This window comes from Scyliorhinus canicula, chromosome 14, assembly GCF_902713615.1.
Source record: "Scyliorhinus canicula chromosome 14, sScyCan1.1, whole genome shotgun sequence".
NCBI classification, from domain to species: Eukaryota; Metazoa; Chordata; class Chondrichthyes; order Carcharhiniformes; family Scyliorhinidae; genus Scyliorhinus; species Scyliorhinus canicula.
In genome coordinates this window covers 10,695,795-10,712,438 of record NC_052159.1, presented here as the reverse complement: position 1 = coordinate 10,712,438, position 16,644 = coordinate 10,695,795, and the positions used below count along the sequence as shown (strand labels likewise).

Sequence of the window (16,644 nt, the reverse complement as noted above, 5' to 3'; positions counted from 1 at the left end):
TTACTTTCTATATTAACTTTCTAATTTTCATGTTACTATTTTCAAATCTGTGCCTGTTCCAAATTCATAATTTTAAAAAAAAAATTTAGAGTACCCAATTATTTTTTCCAATTAAGGGGCAATTTAGCGTGGCCAATCCACTTACCCTACACATCATTTTGAGCTGTGGGGGTGAAACCCACACAGACACGGGGAGAATGTGTAAACTCCTCACGGACAGTGACCCAGAGCCGGGATTCGAACCCGGATCCTCAGCGCCGTAGGCAGCAATGCTAACCACTGTGCCGCCCTTTCAAATTCATAATTAATGATACAAAGAAATTAACCTCATCACAACATATTGGCCAAGTTATCAAATTATTCTCTTTTAGTTCGGACTCAGAAATTACGAATAGAGCGAGTGCTTTCTAAAAGATGGAAGGTCCTCTACCCCCTTTATGAAGCTGGGAATGGTCATCACAGATGAGAGAAAATGGAAACTGTTCCTTCACATTATTACCTGTCGACAGACTCGAGATTTCTCCAGCAGATATTGTTCAATCTTGGCTCCTTCGATAGCTCCTCGCTTGTTAAAGTGAATGTCTATGTATTTCCCAAAGCGACTGGAATTATCATTCCGGATTGTTTTGGCATTCCCAAATGCTGCGGCAAAAAAAATATATATGCAAGGTAGTTAGGCCAGGACAGTGCAGCGACCCACTCGAAACTACAACACACTGATGCAATAGGTTTCCTCGACATTGGGAAGACAGAGCGAGATTGAGGATTGCTTGGTTGTTCATTCGCCGGTTTCAAGGAAAATGAGGAATTAATATTTTCTTTTGGTACTTTCAGTGTCATATCTCATATACTGGAAAACAAGCTGAGGCCTTGATATGTGCAACTGGATAAAGAGTCAGAGAGACTGCAAAGGTTGAGACACGAGTAAGAAGTGGTTTTGACATGTCAGGACTTCAATAAGAATTTAATTACGTCGACAACACAAGTAGTTTTAGTTCAAAAGGGAACATTTGCAAGTTGCAATATTGCAAAAATAGGGGGAAGAGATTCTCCCAGCCCTGGGTCGGGGAATCCCTGTGACCGGGCCACGCTGCCCCGACACCGCCCCGGTCACGGGCCGCTCTCCACGGCAGGTCCACCGATTCTCAGCCCGAGATGGGTCGAGTGGCCGCAGTTAAAACGCTGAGTCCTGCCGGCCTCGTTCACACCTGCTCACAGCCGGCGGGAACTTTGTGTGCAAGGGTCAGATGGCGGCCTGGGGTGGGGGACGGGGAACTACGGGGCTCTGACCCCAGAGGGGCCTCTTGATGTGGCCTGTCCCCCGGCCTTTTTCCCTACTCGCCGGCCCCTGCACTCCTGCGCCATGTTGCGTTGAGGCCAGCGCATTGAAGGAGGCCACCGCGGCGGCACGACTGCGCATGTACGTGTTTGGCGCGGCGCCAGTCGTGCGGCTGCTCTCCACGGCCATTCCGCCGCAGTTAAAACGCCGAGTACCGCCAACGCCGTCCACACCTGCTTGCAGCCGGCGGGAACTCTGCATGCAAGGGTTGGGTGGCAACCTGTGTTTGGGGGGGGGCTCCGATGCGGCCTGGCCCATGATGGTAGCACGTGGTTAGCGCTATTGCTTTACAGCGCCAGGGATCCGGGTTTGATTCCCGGCTTGGGTCACTGTCTGTGCGGAGTCTGCACACTCTCCCAGTGTCTGCGTGAGTTTCCTCCGGGTGCTCCGGTTCCCTCCCACAAGTCCTGAAAGACGTGCTGTTAGGTAATTTGGACATTCTGAATTCTCCCTCTTGTGTACCCGAACAGGCGCCGGAATGTGGTGACTAGGGGATTTTCACAGTAACTTCATTGCAGTGTTAATGTAAGTCAACTTGTGACACTGATAAAGATTATTATTCCACCTCCACGTTCGCCCAATTCTGATAAAGGGTCATTGCCCGGAAATGTTAACTTTCCCTCTGCATGGATGCTGCCAGACCAGATGAATACTCACAGCATTTTTTGGTTTTAAGCATCTCAGCTTCATAATACCAGTTCCAAAATTAACAACCTAAATTGGAAACAGGAGGGATAGTCCACCAGAATACGGGTTTTAGTCAAGGGGACGTCTATCATTATGATGAACAGAAAGCCGATACTAGTAAACCAGTTTCCATCAGATGATGCCTACTGTTTAACAAGAGGGACACGTGAAAAACTATGATGTATTTGCGGATGCACTTGTGTCCATAGATATGGATTTTTAAATGTAGCTTTGAATCTAACTTTTCTCTGCAATTCATTGCTGGCCTTTACATGACCTTTTCTTGTACATCAGTATTAAGCTATTCTCCCAGGTGTACACACATTTACCACCCCCCCCCCCCCCCCCCCCCCCCCCCCCCCCGGGTCTGCGTACTAGCATCAGGAGCAGCAGTGTGAACGCGGCGGCATTTTGCTGAGATATCGGGGCTCTCTGACTGTAGGCTTGATTAGGAAATAATGCGGGACAGATATCTCGGAGTGGTCATAATAATAACCTTTATTGTCACAAGTACAAGTCATGAAGTTACTGTGAAAATCCCCTAGTTACCACACTCCGGCGCCTGTTCGGGTACACAGAGGGAGAATTCAGAATGTCCAATTCACCTAACAGCAAGTCTTTCGGGACTTGTGGGAGGAAACCGGAGCACCTGGAGGAAACCCACGCAGACACGGGGAGAACGTGCAAACTCCACACAGGCAGTAATCAATGGTCGGCACTCGGGTCCCCGGTGCAGTGAGGCAGCAATGCTAGCCACTGTGCCACCTACATCGGCTCCTGGTCCTGTAACGCCTCAATTTCCTCCCAGAGTTCAAAATGCCCCTCCCTGGCCTCGCCTCTCTCCAACTCCATAATATCTTCTAGCCCCGCAACCTTCTGTCTTCCTTCAATTCTGGCCTCTTGGCACATGCAGTTCACCTTCCCTCCACCACGGGTGGTCTTGCCTTCACCTTACTGGCCTCCAAGCTCCGGCATTTACTTCCGAAAGCTTTCCATTTCTTTCCTTTCCTTAAAACCTACCTTATTGTCCGAAACGTTGGTCATCCATCCTCATATCTCCTGCTATGTTACAGAAATGCAGGGAGTTGTTGAACCCACAGAAAGGCATCAAAAATAGAAAATAGATCAAGTGCACAAACATGCAAATGTATACATTGTGCACAAAGGCACTTTCCGTGCATCCATACCAATGTCTCTGGTGGATCTCGCGCAGCTCAGGACCTTAACTCAAAAGGTGACAACAACTTCCCCAGCTCACCTTCTAGAATGGGGTTTGCCTCGAGAACTTGCTGTTCAATCCAAGAGTGCTGGCCACTAATAGCGGCCAGGAACTGCAGGATCAGTTTCGTGCTCTCCGTTTTCCCAGCTCCAGATTCTCCACTAGAAGACACAAAAAGTAAAAAAAAAGCAAAGAACACTGGTTATATTTGTGGTCAAGCCATTGCCGTTTAGCCGTGCTTGGGTAAGGGGCTCATAAAATCCAAAGAAAGTTTATATTTCTTAACAATGTCAGCGCAAAGGTAACCCCAGGAGTGAAGCCTGATCAGAGATACTCACAGACCATTTACACATCGGAGGATTCATTCGTTATGTGAAATGAAAATCGCTTATTGTCACGAGTAGGCTTCAATGAAGTTACTGTGAAAAGCCCCTAGTCGCCACATTCCGGCGCCTGTCCGGGGAGGCTGGTACGGGAATCGAACCGTGCTGCTGGCCTGCATGGTTTGCTTTAAAAGCCAGCGATTTAGCTGAGTGAGCTAAACCAGCCCCTCTGTTCAGTCACAAAATGATCCCTGGACAGGTGTTGAGGGAGGGGGCAGTGATGGAGCCTGGAGCAGGACAACATATAACCCTTCACTGGAAAATCCCCTTCACTGGGACCCCCTCTTCCATGCAAGTTCGCAAGATTGTATCAGATTATTTTAATGGTAGGTTCTCGAGCTTTTGTTGGTATACATTTTCCACAGGTACAGAAGTTCCTGTATCTATCTCGGTGTATCGCTTTGCATCAATAATACACCGTGTTTGAGCTCTTTGATCTGGGTAGACATTGTCTTTTCCTGGGAATTCTCAGTTTCTTTGGCCATTCTGTCGATACTTTTTATGGATTTGGGCATGTCACCCATCTTTTGGGGTCGGAAGATATGTCTGGCCCAGCAGGCCTTTGGTTTTGTGACATCAATGCCCCACCTGGGCACACCTATTGTGTTCCACCGATTGGGAAATCTTCTTTTTTCAGCATTCATCTGGTTTATTTTGCCGCCAGCTCTGATTTGGGAAGCTTCTTTTACTGCCAATTCCATCGACACTGCTATTTCAAGAGCGAGTTTGAATGTTTACGAGGTTTCTGTCAGCAATCGTCTCTGGACCGTCTCATCACACAAGTCGCTCTCGCAGCGTGTCCACGAGGGTCTATCCAAGCACACAGTTCTTGGCTAATTTCCATAGTACTGTTACAAATTGTGGAATATTTTCACCCTCCATTGACTATGACGATGAAATATGAATCTCTGCTGCGATTGATGGTTTGGGCCAGAAGTGTTCTTTAATGGTCTTCGTCAATTCCTCCTAAGTTATTGTAGCAGGCTTTGCAGGTTGGCGAGATTTTGTCATAGGAAGAAGGTTTTCCATCTTATTACACTCAAGAAATTTGCTCCTTTAATTTAATCTGTTAAGGGGGGTGCGGCACGGTGGCACAGTGGTTAACACTGCTGCCTCACGGCACCATGGACACGGGTTCGATCCTGGCCCCGGGTCACTGTCCGTGTGGAGTTTGCACATTCTCCCAGTGTCTGAATGGGTCTCGCTCCACAACCCAAAAAAAGATGTGAGGGTAGGTGGATTGGCCACGCTAAATTGCACCTTAATCGGAAAAAAATAATTGGGTACACAAGTTTATAAAAAATAAATTAATCCGTTGTTCATTTTGCAGCAAGGTAGTTCTGGAATCTCCCTTCACAGGAGCTCCATGATTCTGCATTGCCACGTTTTCACCCTGACCCAAACCATCCCACTTCCACAACCTAACTACCCATTGAAAACCAACCTGGGAGCTGTGTCCTTTGTGCTAATCCTCTTTGCCAGTGTTCCTTACGGATGGCTGCACTTGCCGCCGGATCGGAGGTTCAGCAGATGGCAAGAGTGATCAAGCCTTGCCAGTCAGTGATCAGGCCAGCATTTTTCAATTCATTCAGGGGACGTGGGCATCGCTGGTTGGGCCAGCCTTTATCGCCAATTCCTAACTGCCCTTGAACAAAAAAAGGTGCGCGCTAGGCCATTTCAGAGGGCATTTAATAGTCAACCACTGTGGACCTGGAGTCACGTGTAGGCCAGACCAGGCAGGAATGGCAGATTTCCTTCCCTACAAAGATCAGTGGACCAGATTGGGTTTTAATAACAATCAACAATGGTCTCAAGGGGCATCATCAGGCTTTTAATTGCTGTTGATTGCAAGACCTGCGCCATTAACTCCACTTTTCTCTGCACAGAAACTGCCAGACCTACTGTGTGTTTCCAGCATTTTCTGATTTTCAGCATCCACTCCTGTACTTTGTGCTCAATAAAATAAGAACCTCGCGCGACAGCCACTGTGAGCGTTCACCACCGTGCGAGCTTGACTCACCTAATAATGCAGCACTGGTCCTTGTTGTTGCGTTGCATGTTGAAGTAGCAGTTGTCAGCGATGGCAAAGATGTGAGGCGGCATCTCCCCGATCTTGCGGTTGGTGTAATAGCGGATTTGCTCAGCAGTGTAGATTGGCAGCAGCTGGTAGGGATTCACCGCAACCAGGATGGAGCCCGTGTAGGTCTGAAAGGAGGGACATTATAACAGTGTGAGCAAACCTCCCAGCTGTAGCTACCCGGAAAAGAAAAATATACAACCCTATTCATTGCCTGGCCGAGCAAACAAAAAGTACAGTGAATGAGCAAATCAAACCCCTGCTCACCCTTTCATGGGAACCTCAGGAATGGAAGATAGTAACTGACCATGGGAGACGTCAGGAATCTATGTGAAACCCTGCTGCAGTCACTCCTCCTTGACAGAATTTCCCTTCATCCAGGACATTTAGCTATTCTTGGTACACTGTCAATAGCAGCTGGTTATACCGGTAAATAGGCCATTTGGCCCAATCCTTCCTCATGTAACTTGGATCAGCATAACTCTCTATTCCCTTCCCCGGTACAAGATAATCAAATCTCTCCTTAAATGAATCCATTTCTCGGAGCTAACCTCTTGGGTAGAGTGTTTCCCAGTCTCGCCACTCGCTGGGTAAAACATTTGGAGTGTTGTGTGCAGTTCTGGTCACCTCACTATAGGAAGGACGTGGAAGCATTGGAAAGGGTGCAAAGGAGATTTACCAGGATGCTGCCTGGTTTGCAGGATAGGTCTTATGAGAAAAGGTTGAGGGAGCTAGGGCTTTTCTCATTGGAGCGGAGGAGGATGAGAGGCAACTTAATAGAGATTTATAAGATGATGAGGGGGATAGATAGAGTGGACGTTCGGAGACTATTTCCTCAGGTGGATGTAGCTGTTACAAGAGGGCATAACAATAAGTTTCAGGGTGGGAGATATAGGAGGGATGTCCGAGGTAGGCTCTTTACTCCGAGAGTGGTTAGGGTGTGGAATGGACTGCCTGCTGTGATAGTGGAATCGGACACTTTAGGAACTTTCAAGCGGTTATTGGATAGGCACATGGAGCACACCAGAATGACAGGGAGTGGGATGGCTTGATCTTGGTTTCGGACAAGGCTCGACACAACATCAGAGGGCCGAAGGGCCTGTTCTGTTCTACATTGTATGTTCCAAAAGAAGTTGCTTCTAACTTTCCCAATTAATTTCTTGGCATCCACATTATATTGAGGGCCTCCAGTCTTCACTCCCCCCACCCACCAGAAACATTGGCCGAGTGATGTACCATTAATTCGACTCAAGACACAATTAGGATCCGAACTGTGGCTTTAATCAGCTAGTTGTTAGCCCGGTGGTCGACTACAGAGAATGGCTGACCGCCGGGAACTCTGGGTACTTATACCCCGCCTCAGAGGTGGGGCCTACTTGCCTCGACCAATTGGAGAGCAGTCACATGACTAGTCCCAACCAATCGGATGAGAGGCACATGACCAGCCAGAGCCAATGGGAAGCCAGTGCTCTGCACCAATGGCAGTGCTCATATCCATACCACCACACCAAGATTCCCCCCACCCCCCCCACCCACCCCACCCACACACAGCGTATTTCTCGATGGTGAGAGATGGCCCGCCGCTGGCCAGAATCTTCTGGTCCTGCCACTGTTGGTGGGATTTCCCCATGGAATCCACCACATGTCGCCGGGAAAACGGTGGCAAGGAGTGCACCGTCGGCGTGACAACAGCCAGAGGATTTCGCCCATCCTCTGGGTGTCAACTCTGTCAAAGGGTTAAAGGCCTTCAGAAATTTACCCCTCAGCTTCACTATTCAAAAGAAAAAACAAACAAACACAGGCTGTTCACCCTCTCCCAATCCTCTCAATGCTGCTGGCAACTTTGTAAAACTATTTTGCATCCCCTCCCCTCCGGTGTCTCAGAGGGCTGGATTCCTCCAGCCCGCCTGCCGCAAGGTCGCCACGGACCATATAAAAGGTCCATTAATCTCGGGCGGTCTGGATGCGGGGCGGGCCCGGCTGGAGAATTCCACCCTACATCTTTTTTCTTAAATGCCAACTAGATTTGTATGCAGCACTTGTGATTGGGGAGATGGTGGTGTAGTTATGTCACTGGACTAGTAATCTAGTAATGTCGCTGGACAAGTAAACTAGTAATGTCTGTGGACTAGTAATCTAGTAATGTCGCTGGATTCGAACCCGGGTCCTCAGCGCGTAGTCCCAGTGCTAACCACTGCACCACCGTGCTGCCCTATATCTGTGTATCTATGTATGTATTTCACAGGCATCCTGCAGAACCATCATCAACTCTGTAAGCCATCATTACGGGGAATCATGGGATTGAGCCGAGAGGAAGGAGGCAACGTTTTGGGGATGGGAAAGAGAGGGGGATTGAGGAAATGAAGAATCTGATCCTGGGAGGGCTTGGCCGCCAGGTTTGGGCTGGTGCGGGGCGAGAGTTTCAGGTATATTCCGGTGCGGGACTTTGTGAGGAAGGTTTTTTCCAACCTTCCTGATAGCACCTGCCTCCTTGTTGTTGTTGGTGATGCTGCTGTCAGTGGGGGGGTGTGGAGAGGGGTTGTCTCCACGATTTATGGAAGGACTTTGGAGGAGGATGGGGTGACCTGAGAGGGGTTAAGGTGAAGCGGGAGGAAGAGTTGGGGGGCGGGGGGGTAGTGCTGCACAATGATCTGGTGTGTGAGGTGTTGCGGAGGGTAAATGCCTCCACTTAGATCATAGAATTTACAGTTCAGAAGGAGGCCATTCGGCCCATCAAGTCTGCACCAGCACTTGGATAAAGCACCCCACTTCAGCCCCCACGTCCACCCTATCCCAGTAACCCCACCAAACCTTTTTGGAAACCAAGGGCAATTTTGCATGGCCAATCCACCTAACCTGCACGTCTTTGGACTTGTGGGAGGAAACCGGAGCACCCGGAGGAAACCCACGCAGACGCGGGGAGAATGTGCAGACACCGCACAGACAGTGACCCAAACTGGGAATCGAACCTGGGACTCTGGAGCGGTGAAGCAACTGTGCGAACCATTGTGCTACCGTGACTTGGTGTACACGGCTGGGGTGGATACAGTTGAAGGTAGTCTACAGGGCGCACCTTATAAAACCAAAGATGGGACGGCTGTTCGAGGAGGTGGAGGATGTCTGTGAGTGATGTGGAAGGGGCACTGTGGACCATGTTCATATGTTTTGGTCCTGCCTGAAGCTGTTCAGCACTATTTTAGGGTTTTACATGTGGACGTGGAGCCCAGTCCCCTGGAAGCCATATTCAGGATGTCGGACCGGCCGGAGCTGTAGACGTTTCGGCCTTCGTCTCGCTGATTGCCATGGGGCTACCACGGTAACACAGTGGTTAGCATAGTTGCTTCACCGTTCCAGGGTCTCAAGTTAGATTCCCAGCTGGGGATTGGGGGGGGGGGGGGGAACAAGTGAGATGGTTCTACAATTGTTGGGGTCTATTCATCATGTATGTTCGGGAGTTGGTTACTGTGACTGTTATGCGTGGGGTGTTTTGTATGGGGTTGTTCTGTATTGTAAAATTGTTGAAAATTTGCTGAATGCAAATACTTTCTTAAAAGACTCTGAAAGCCCTCGTTTCCAGGTTACAGGATATTGCCTCGTCAGTCGCACGGTAGTCAGATTATCTTAAACATCTGCTGTCAAGGAACAACGCAATTCCCAGCTACACAGAGCGTTCTGTGCAGAACGGCAACACGACGGAACCCCAAAACGCAGGAAAACGACTACTTGAAGAACGGTCAGAAAAACCAGTGAACATAGTTTGTCAAATTTTGTTTCCAGCTCGAAGAACACCAACTAAATGCTGCCCGACAGAGACACAGGACACCAATAGCAGAGGCATGGATTGAATTACACAGCACCAGGATGAAGTGACTTATAGAATGAAAATGGTTATCTAATACACCAATGACAAACTTAAAAAGATGCTCTTAATCAGATGGGAAACCCAATATTGATTGTTAGCCATGCAGAGTGCAGCCTGTAAAAATGGACGTGAGGGGGTTACGTGTTCCAGAGGCTTCTGATACTTAGCCTTCAGTAGTGCCACAGAGATAGGTGACCGTTCATGGGCCATACTTACCCTCCCTCCACAGTTTGTCTGTAGAAAAAGTAGACAATGGGTTAAAAGCAAACGGTGGGACAGATCTAGAAAAAGGCGCAATTTTACATTTCCGCAGCATCTTTCGTGACTTCAGGACGCCCCCAAAGCGCTTCAGGGCCCACGAGGGTCTTTTGAAGCCCGTCATTGTTGTAACACAGGATTACACAAAGCGGATCAAATGTAGCAGATCACTCACTTGTATAGTTTGTACATTGTGATTGAACATTTAAATAGTGACCAAAAGTAACCTCCCCCCCCTTGTTCCTCAAGAACCATCAGAACTAGACAGAGCAGCAGGAGGACAGAGGCCTGAGCTCCCTTCAAAACCTCAGGCCTGACGAACGAGGCGCGAATCATTTTTACCATCTGGTCTGTCAATAGTCAGATTGCATGAGGCGGCTGGAAAACACTTCTTGAAAACTGCGATATCAGCGTAAATATACTTTATTACCCAAGTGCCTCTTGTTAGGCAGATGCGCACACCTCCAGGATTGGCCTGGAGTCTCCGAGGATTGAAGATCGATCTCCAGGACACTGCTCATGTGCAATCCCGGAGAAAAATCATCGGGCATTAAAACAATGTATTTTTTTCCCCCTCATTTTCCTTTGAGCATTTGTCTTCATCAGATACCAGGTTAGGTGGATTGACCAGTGTTAAAATTTCCCCTCAAGTGTCCAAAGATGTGTGGCACAGTAGTTAGCACTGTTGCGTCACAATACCAAGGACCTGGATTCAATTCTGGCCTTGGGTCACTGTCTGTGCGGAGTCTGCACGTTCTCCCCGTGTCTGCGTGGGTTTCCTCCGGGTGCTCCGGTTTCCTCCCACAGTCCAAAGATGTGCAGGTTAGGTGGATTGGCTATGATAAATTGCTCCTTGGAGGACTGGGTTACGGGGATAGGGTGAGAATGTCGGCCGAGGTAGAATGCTCCCTTTGAGGGCTGGCGCAGACTCGATGGGCCGAATGGCCTCCTTCTGCACTGTAGGAATTCTATGATCCTATGTGCTGGGTTAGGTGGGGTTATAGACATAGGGCGGGGGCTAGGTAGGGTGTTCTTTCAGAGGGTCGGTGCACTCTCGATGGGCCAAATGGCCTCGTTCTGGACTGTGGGATTCCGTGGACGTAACAATATTGAAAATGGGCGGGAATAAAAGCCATTTGGCCTACAGTCACGAATCATCCAATTGGGCCATGAATCAGCAGCGCGGCACGAGGATGGATGTGTTTCTGAATAGACAGCGAAAGAGAGAGCGTGTGGTAGGGTTGTCAAGTCACGTCATGTAAACTCCAGGTATGTATTTAAAATCAGAGTTGGGCACACACGCAATTTTAGATTCCAAAACGGCATTAAGAAATCCAAACATTGTGGAACATATTGCCAAGCGAGGATTATAAAGGATTCCACACATAGATTATAGAAACAGCATCTGGCATTTTATTGCCCACTTTTACAGAAGCTCGAAGCTGCAGAGATCCTATTTATTGGGCCTGATCCTCCTTGGAGCAGCGGTGTCGGATTGCCACTCCACTCCTAGTTTCCTCGCCGGAATTCCGGTCGTTTAATTCTCGTCTGATCTTCCGACTCAGGCCAGGTGAGGTGAGAACTGGGCAGTGTTCTCCCAGAGGCCTTCAGTACTGGGCTGCAGCGTTGGAGGCCAGGTGAGAACTGGGCAGTGTTCTCCCAGAGGCCTTCAGTACTGGGCTGCAGCGATGGAGGTAAAGAAGCTACACACCCTTTTCTTACAAGGACAGCACTAGCTGTAAGGTAATGGGTAGGATTGGAGAAGTTGGGGGGGGGGAAGACTATAGTCTGGGGACTATAGTTACCCAGAAGTTAGGAGTGGTTTTAATTCTTCTAACCTTTCCTGGGCAACTGTTCATGAAGGACAATCGGAACTGTCCGAAGCTCGTAATTTAAATTGTCCATTGCAGGATTGCTAGTGCGGGCAATTACCCCAAGGTAGTTTGAACTTCACAGGTAATCCTTACCTGGGGACTCCTAGGAGAGGAGGGGGACTGGTGGTTCCCTAGTAAGTCTTTAGGCTACCCACCCCCTCTTTCTACCCCGCCCCCCACAAGTTACGATGCCCCAGAGTCTGACGTTACAGGCCATTGTCAATGGAGTCATGCCGATAAAGCATTGCCAGGAAGAGCAATGGTACATTTAATTCACCAACATAATGTAATGCGCAACGCAAATGACTCCTCAAAGGGTCCAACAATCAACAAGCTAAAAATTATTTCCAATAGCTCACAGGATTGGTAGGAAATATTCGACAATTAGGTCAACCATAAAATTGGCCAAGCACCTCCAACTCTTGATTGGTCATTGGCTCTCCTGCAAGAGGACAAGGCCAAACTGCTACTGTACTCCCCACCGACAAACACACTTCATACTCAAAACAGAAACACTGTATTGTACATTTCTCCCCCAAGTGCAATAATGTATCAACTGTACGCAAAAAGCTGACAGATTGAGGCTTGTACTCACATAAATTAAATGCTCTCTGTATCGGATGAGGAGGTTTCGCAAAATTCCCGCTTCGTTCAAGTCTCCAAGACGGATCATATCTTCCACTCCATGAATGGATGTTGGATGCATTGGCTTAATATTTGTGGAATTCTGAGGGGAGATCCAGTGTTCCTGAAGGATCAGCATGGAAGAGGAGAGGAAATTGGTCAATAACATTTTACACCATGGTAATTTCATTCTTTAACACCTTCACAAATTCTCATCTACATCAATGGCTAAAATAGCGACTTGAGAGCACAAAACCCTCAGGTTATGAAGCCATGGATTTAAGCACTTCCTGTGTTTGGGCGTTGATCATGCAATTGAATACGCAATGCCTCAGGATTGAAGGAAATGGAGCATTTTCATCACTGAACCAGCCGAATGTGTGTTTAAAAGCCCGATTCAAAAGGGAAGTATGGACTTAGAAAGGCACCATGTTGACTGTATTTGCACAAACCTCATCAGACTTCTATCTCCAATACTGGCTACAAAAGAATTATTGAAAATGCAACAGACTCTTCTACGGATGTCCATTGAATCTCGTGTGCAAACTTCTGAAGGAAAAGGTGACAGAAATGGACATCAAAATGACCGCCAACACAATTAACTTTGTTGCCTGGGTGAAACATTCGCTCACTCGTGCATGCACGCACATCTCCTGCTCTCCGCTTTACATCGTTAATTATTTTCAGTTCTTGCTCCGAACTCTGCTCCCAGCTACAAAATCCAACCCTCTGCCAACAGTCTTAAGCCAATTAATTCACAACTTTGCTTTTTTTTTTAAAATAAAAAATTCATTCATGGGGCTGAGGCTTCGTAAGCTAGGCCATTGAGAAGATGGGGGTGGTGAGCTGCCTTCTTGAAACCCCGCAGTCCATGTGGTGTAGGTACACCCACAGCGCTGTTCGGGAGGGAGTTCCAAACTTTCACCCAGCGACACTGATGTAACACCGATATATTACCAAGTCAGGATGGGTGTGGCTTGAAGGGGGTGGTGGTGTTCCCAGGTGTCTGCTGTCCATACCCTTCTAGGTGGTAGGGGTGGCGGGTTTGGAAGGTGTTGTCTAAGGAGCCTTGGTGAGTCGCGACAGTGCACCTTGTAGATGGTACACACGGCTGCCACTGTGTTGCCGGTGGAGGGAGCGAATGTTTGCAGATGGGGTTCCGATCAAGTGGGCTGCTTTGCCCTGGATGGGGTCAAGCCTAGAGTGCTGCTGGAGCTGCACTCATCCAGGCAAGTGGGGAGTGTTCCATCACACTCCTGGCTTGTACCTTGTAGATGGTGGACTGGTCGATTAGATGGCAATGGGAAATGTTGCAATGCAGAATGAGGCCATTTGGCCCATTATATCTATGCCGGCCCTCCAAATGAACTATTCACTTAGTGCCATTCTCCCTCCCTGTATCATTCCAGATTGTTAATTTTCAGATAACCCTCTCAGTAAGAAATGGGTGGCACTTTTCCCTATCCCGTGTTGGTGTTTGTTACATTGCCACATGTAGTGCTCGGTCTTTCAAGTTCAACGTTGTTGTGGTCCGGATCAAGCAACGTGTTGCTTTGAAAATGCTCAGCCCCATTCCCAAATCCGTCCATGGACTTGCCACTCACAATCTCTGATCGTCACCCGTCCCACAACCCTCAGATATCAGTCCTCTAATTCTGGGCCTCGTACTCATTCCCAATCAGAATTCTCCACCATCGTGCCTGGAGTTGACCAGACTCCCAAGCTCTGGAATTCCCTCCCTTCAGCGGGATCTCCCTACTGCACATTCCTCCTTTAAACCTACCTCTCCGATTCAGGTCATCAGACCCAATATTGTCTATGTGGCTCAATGTCACACCTTGTTTTACACAGTGCTGCTGCTATGAAGCGCCATGGGGGCGCTTTGTTACGTTAAAAGTGCTAAATATATATAAAAGTTGTTGTTGTCGTGAGTATTGCCCACGCACAGGAAGCCAAGATGCCCTCAGATTAGGAAATGGTCATTCTGCACCATGGGTCAGTTAGCCAGTTCAAATCTCTTTGCTCGGTTTAGCCACTTCCTGGTTCTGCGACTCTCAATATCCTGAGTTAACAAAATTCAACCTCCTGTTTTTAAAGTTTCGTTGACTCCGCAAATGCAATAACTTCCTGATGGTCCCAGATCTCCACAAGTATGAAGAAGCACTTCCTGAAACTGCCCCCAAACATCCTAGCTCTAAATTTTAAGGTTCTGCCTCCTAATAATAATTATTGTCACAAGTCAGCTTACATTAACACTGCAATGAAGTTACTATGAAAATCCCCTAGTCGCCACACTCTGGCACCTGTTCAGGTACACCGAGGGAGAATTCACAATGTCCAATTTACCCAACAAGCAAGTCTTTTGACCCCTGGAACTGGAGGAGGCCTACAGAGTAATGGCCAGGAAGCCAAGGGCAAACGAACCCCCGAGGGCGGTGCTGGTTCGGTTCCAGCGATTCAGTGACCGGGAGAGGGTGCTGAGGTGGGCCAAGAGAGAGAGGAGCAGCAAATGGGAGAACTCGACGGTGAGGATCTACCAGGACTGGAGTGCGGAGGTGGCAAAGCGGCGGGCCCGGTTCAACCGGACGAAGGCGGTGCTGCATGCCAAGAGAATCAGATTCGGGATGCTGCAGCCAGCGCGCTTGTGGGTGACCTATAAGGACCAGCACCACTATTTCGAGTCCCCGGAGGAGGCGTGGGCCTTTGTCCAGGAAGAAAAGCTGGACTCGAACTAGAACCAGGGGATACTTGGCGGTCGTTGCCGCTCTGGTACTTTAAGCTGGACACGTGGCTTTCTTTTGGTTGGATTTTCACTTGGCTGTATTTTTGGACCCTTTTTTTCTCTCTACCAGTTTTTTTTCTTTTTTCTGTTATTTATAATGTTATGTTGGGGGGGCGGGGGTATGTGTTTCTTGTGGGGTTTTTTTTTTTTTTTTTTAAATCGGTGTGGGATCGGGGACGGGGGTGGAACTGAAGATGGAGGGGTGGGGAGTGGCAGGGCGAAAGCGCGGGCTTTCCTCTGGTTTCCCGCGCACGGGGCAGAGGAGGGAGGGAGGGAGGAAGGGGCGTGGTCAGCAATGGCTCCCTTTCCCGCGCTGGAGCGGGGTCAAGGAGGGGTGGTAAGGGGGGGGCTGTCCCCCATGCCGGGAGGAGTCGGACTGTGGCAGGGGCAGCCGGGTCAGCGTAAACCAGCTGACTTACGGAAGTACTATGGAGGGTGCATCGCGGCTAGGAAGGGTCCTAGCCTGGGGGGGGGGGGGGGGGAGGGGGGGGGGGGTGGGGGGAAGGGGGGGGGGCTACCGGGTTGCTGCTGAAAAGGCCAGGGAGGAGAAGTTGAGGACCAGAGGGGTGGGGGGAGGGCGCCATCGCCATGGGGAGCGGGTCAGAAGGGGAGGGCTGACTCGGGGCGAGCAGGTGACAGGATATGGCTAGTCGGCAGGGGAGAGGGGCGGGCTGCCCTTCGACCCGGCTGATCACTTGGAATGTGAGGGGGCTGAATGGGTCGGTCAAGAGAACGAGAGTAATCTCGCATTTGAAGGGACTGAAGGCGGATGTAGCAATGCTACAAGAGACCCATTTGAAGGTGGCGGACCAGGTCCGCCTGAGAAGGGGGTGGGTGGGACAGGTGTTCCACTCAGGACTGGACGCAAAGAACCGGGGGGTGGCGATCCTGGTAGGGAAGAGGGTGTCGTTCGTGGCGGCGGAGGTGCTGGCGGATAAAGACGGTAGATATGTCATGGTGAAGGGTAGGCTACAGGGGGAGAAAGTGGTGATGGTTAATGTGTATGCCCCAAATTGGGACGACGCTGGCTTCATGAGGCGCCTACTGGGCCTCATTCCGGACCTGGAGGCAGGGGGCCTGATCATGGGGGGGGACTTCAACACAGTGCTGGACCCCGTGCTGGACAGATCGAGTTCAAGGACGAGTAGGAGGCCGGCAGCGGCAGAAGTGTTAAAGGGGTTTATGGAGCAGATGGGAGGGGTAGATCCCTGGAGGTTTGGGAGGCCGAGGGCGAGGGAGTATTCCTTTTTCTCCCATGTCCACAGAGTCTATTCTAGAATTGACTTTTTTGTATTGAGCAGGGGACTGATCCCGAAAGTACGGGAAGTGGAGTACTCGGCCATAGCGGTCTCAGACCATGCGCCACACTGGGTAGATTTGGAAATGGGGGAGGCGCGAGACCAGCGTCCGCTGTGGCGCCTGGATGTGGGGTTGCTGGCGGATGAGGAGGTGTGTAAGAGGGTCCGGAAGAGCATTGAAAGATATCTGGACACTAATGACACGGGGGAGGTGCAGGTGGGGATGGTCTGGGAGGCCCTG

The 16,644-nt window shown here is 49.5% G+C and overlaps 1 protein-coding gene across 6 annotated transcripts in view; it reads right to left on the bottom strand.

Annotated features, from left to right (window-relative positions):
* Positions 1-16,644, bottom strand: part of myo7aa (myosin VIIAa) — a 216,788-nt gene that overhangs the window by 135,131 nt on the left and 65,013 nt on the right. For 5 of the 6 annotated variants that reach the window (XR_005463131.1, XM_038817836.1, XM_038817837.1 and 2 more), the window contains 5 exons: positions 12,295-12,447; positions 9,784-9,801; positions 5,649-5,833; positions 3,285-3,406; positions 500-642 (listed from right to left, as the gene is read on the bottom strand). Coding sequence is in view for 5 of the 6 variants with exons in the window: in XM_038817836.1 (XP_038673764.1) it covers positions 500-642; positions 3,285-3,406; positions 5,649-5,833; positions 9,784-9,801; positions 12,295-12,447 (621 nt within the window). In the remaining variant the exon portion in view is untranslated. The remainder of the gene's footprint in view (positions 1-499; positions 643-3,284; positions 3,407-5,648; positions 5,834-9,783; positions 9,802-12,294; positions 12,448-16,644) is intronic. The other variant, XM_038817835.1, reaches the window with a different exon arrangement.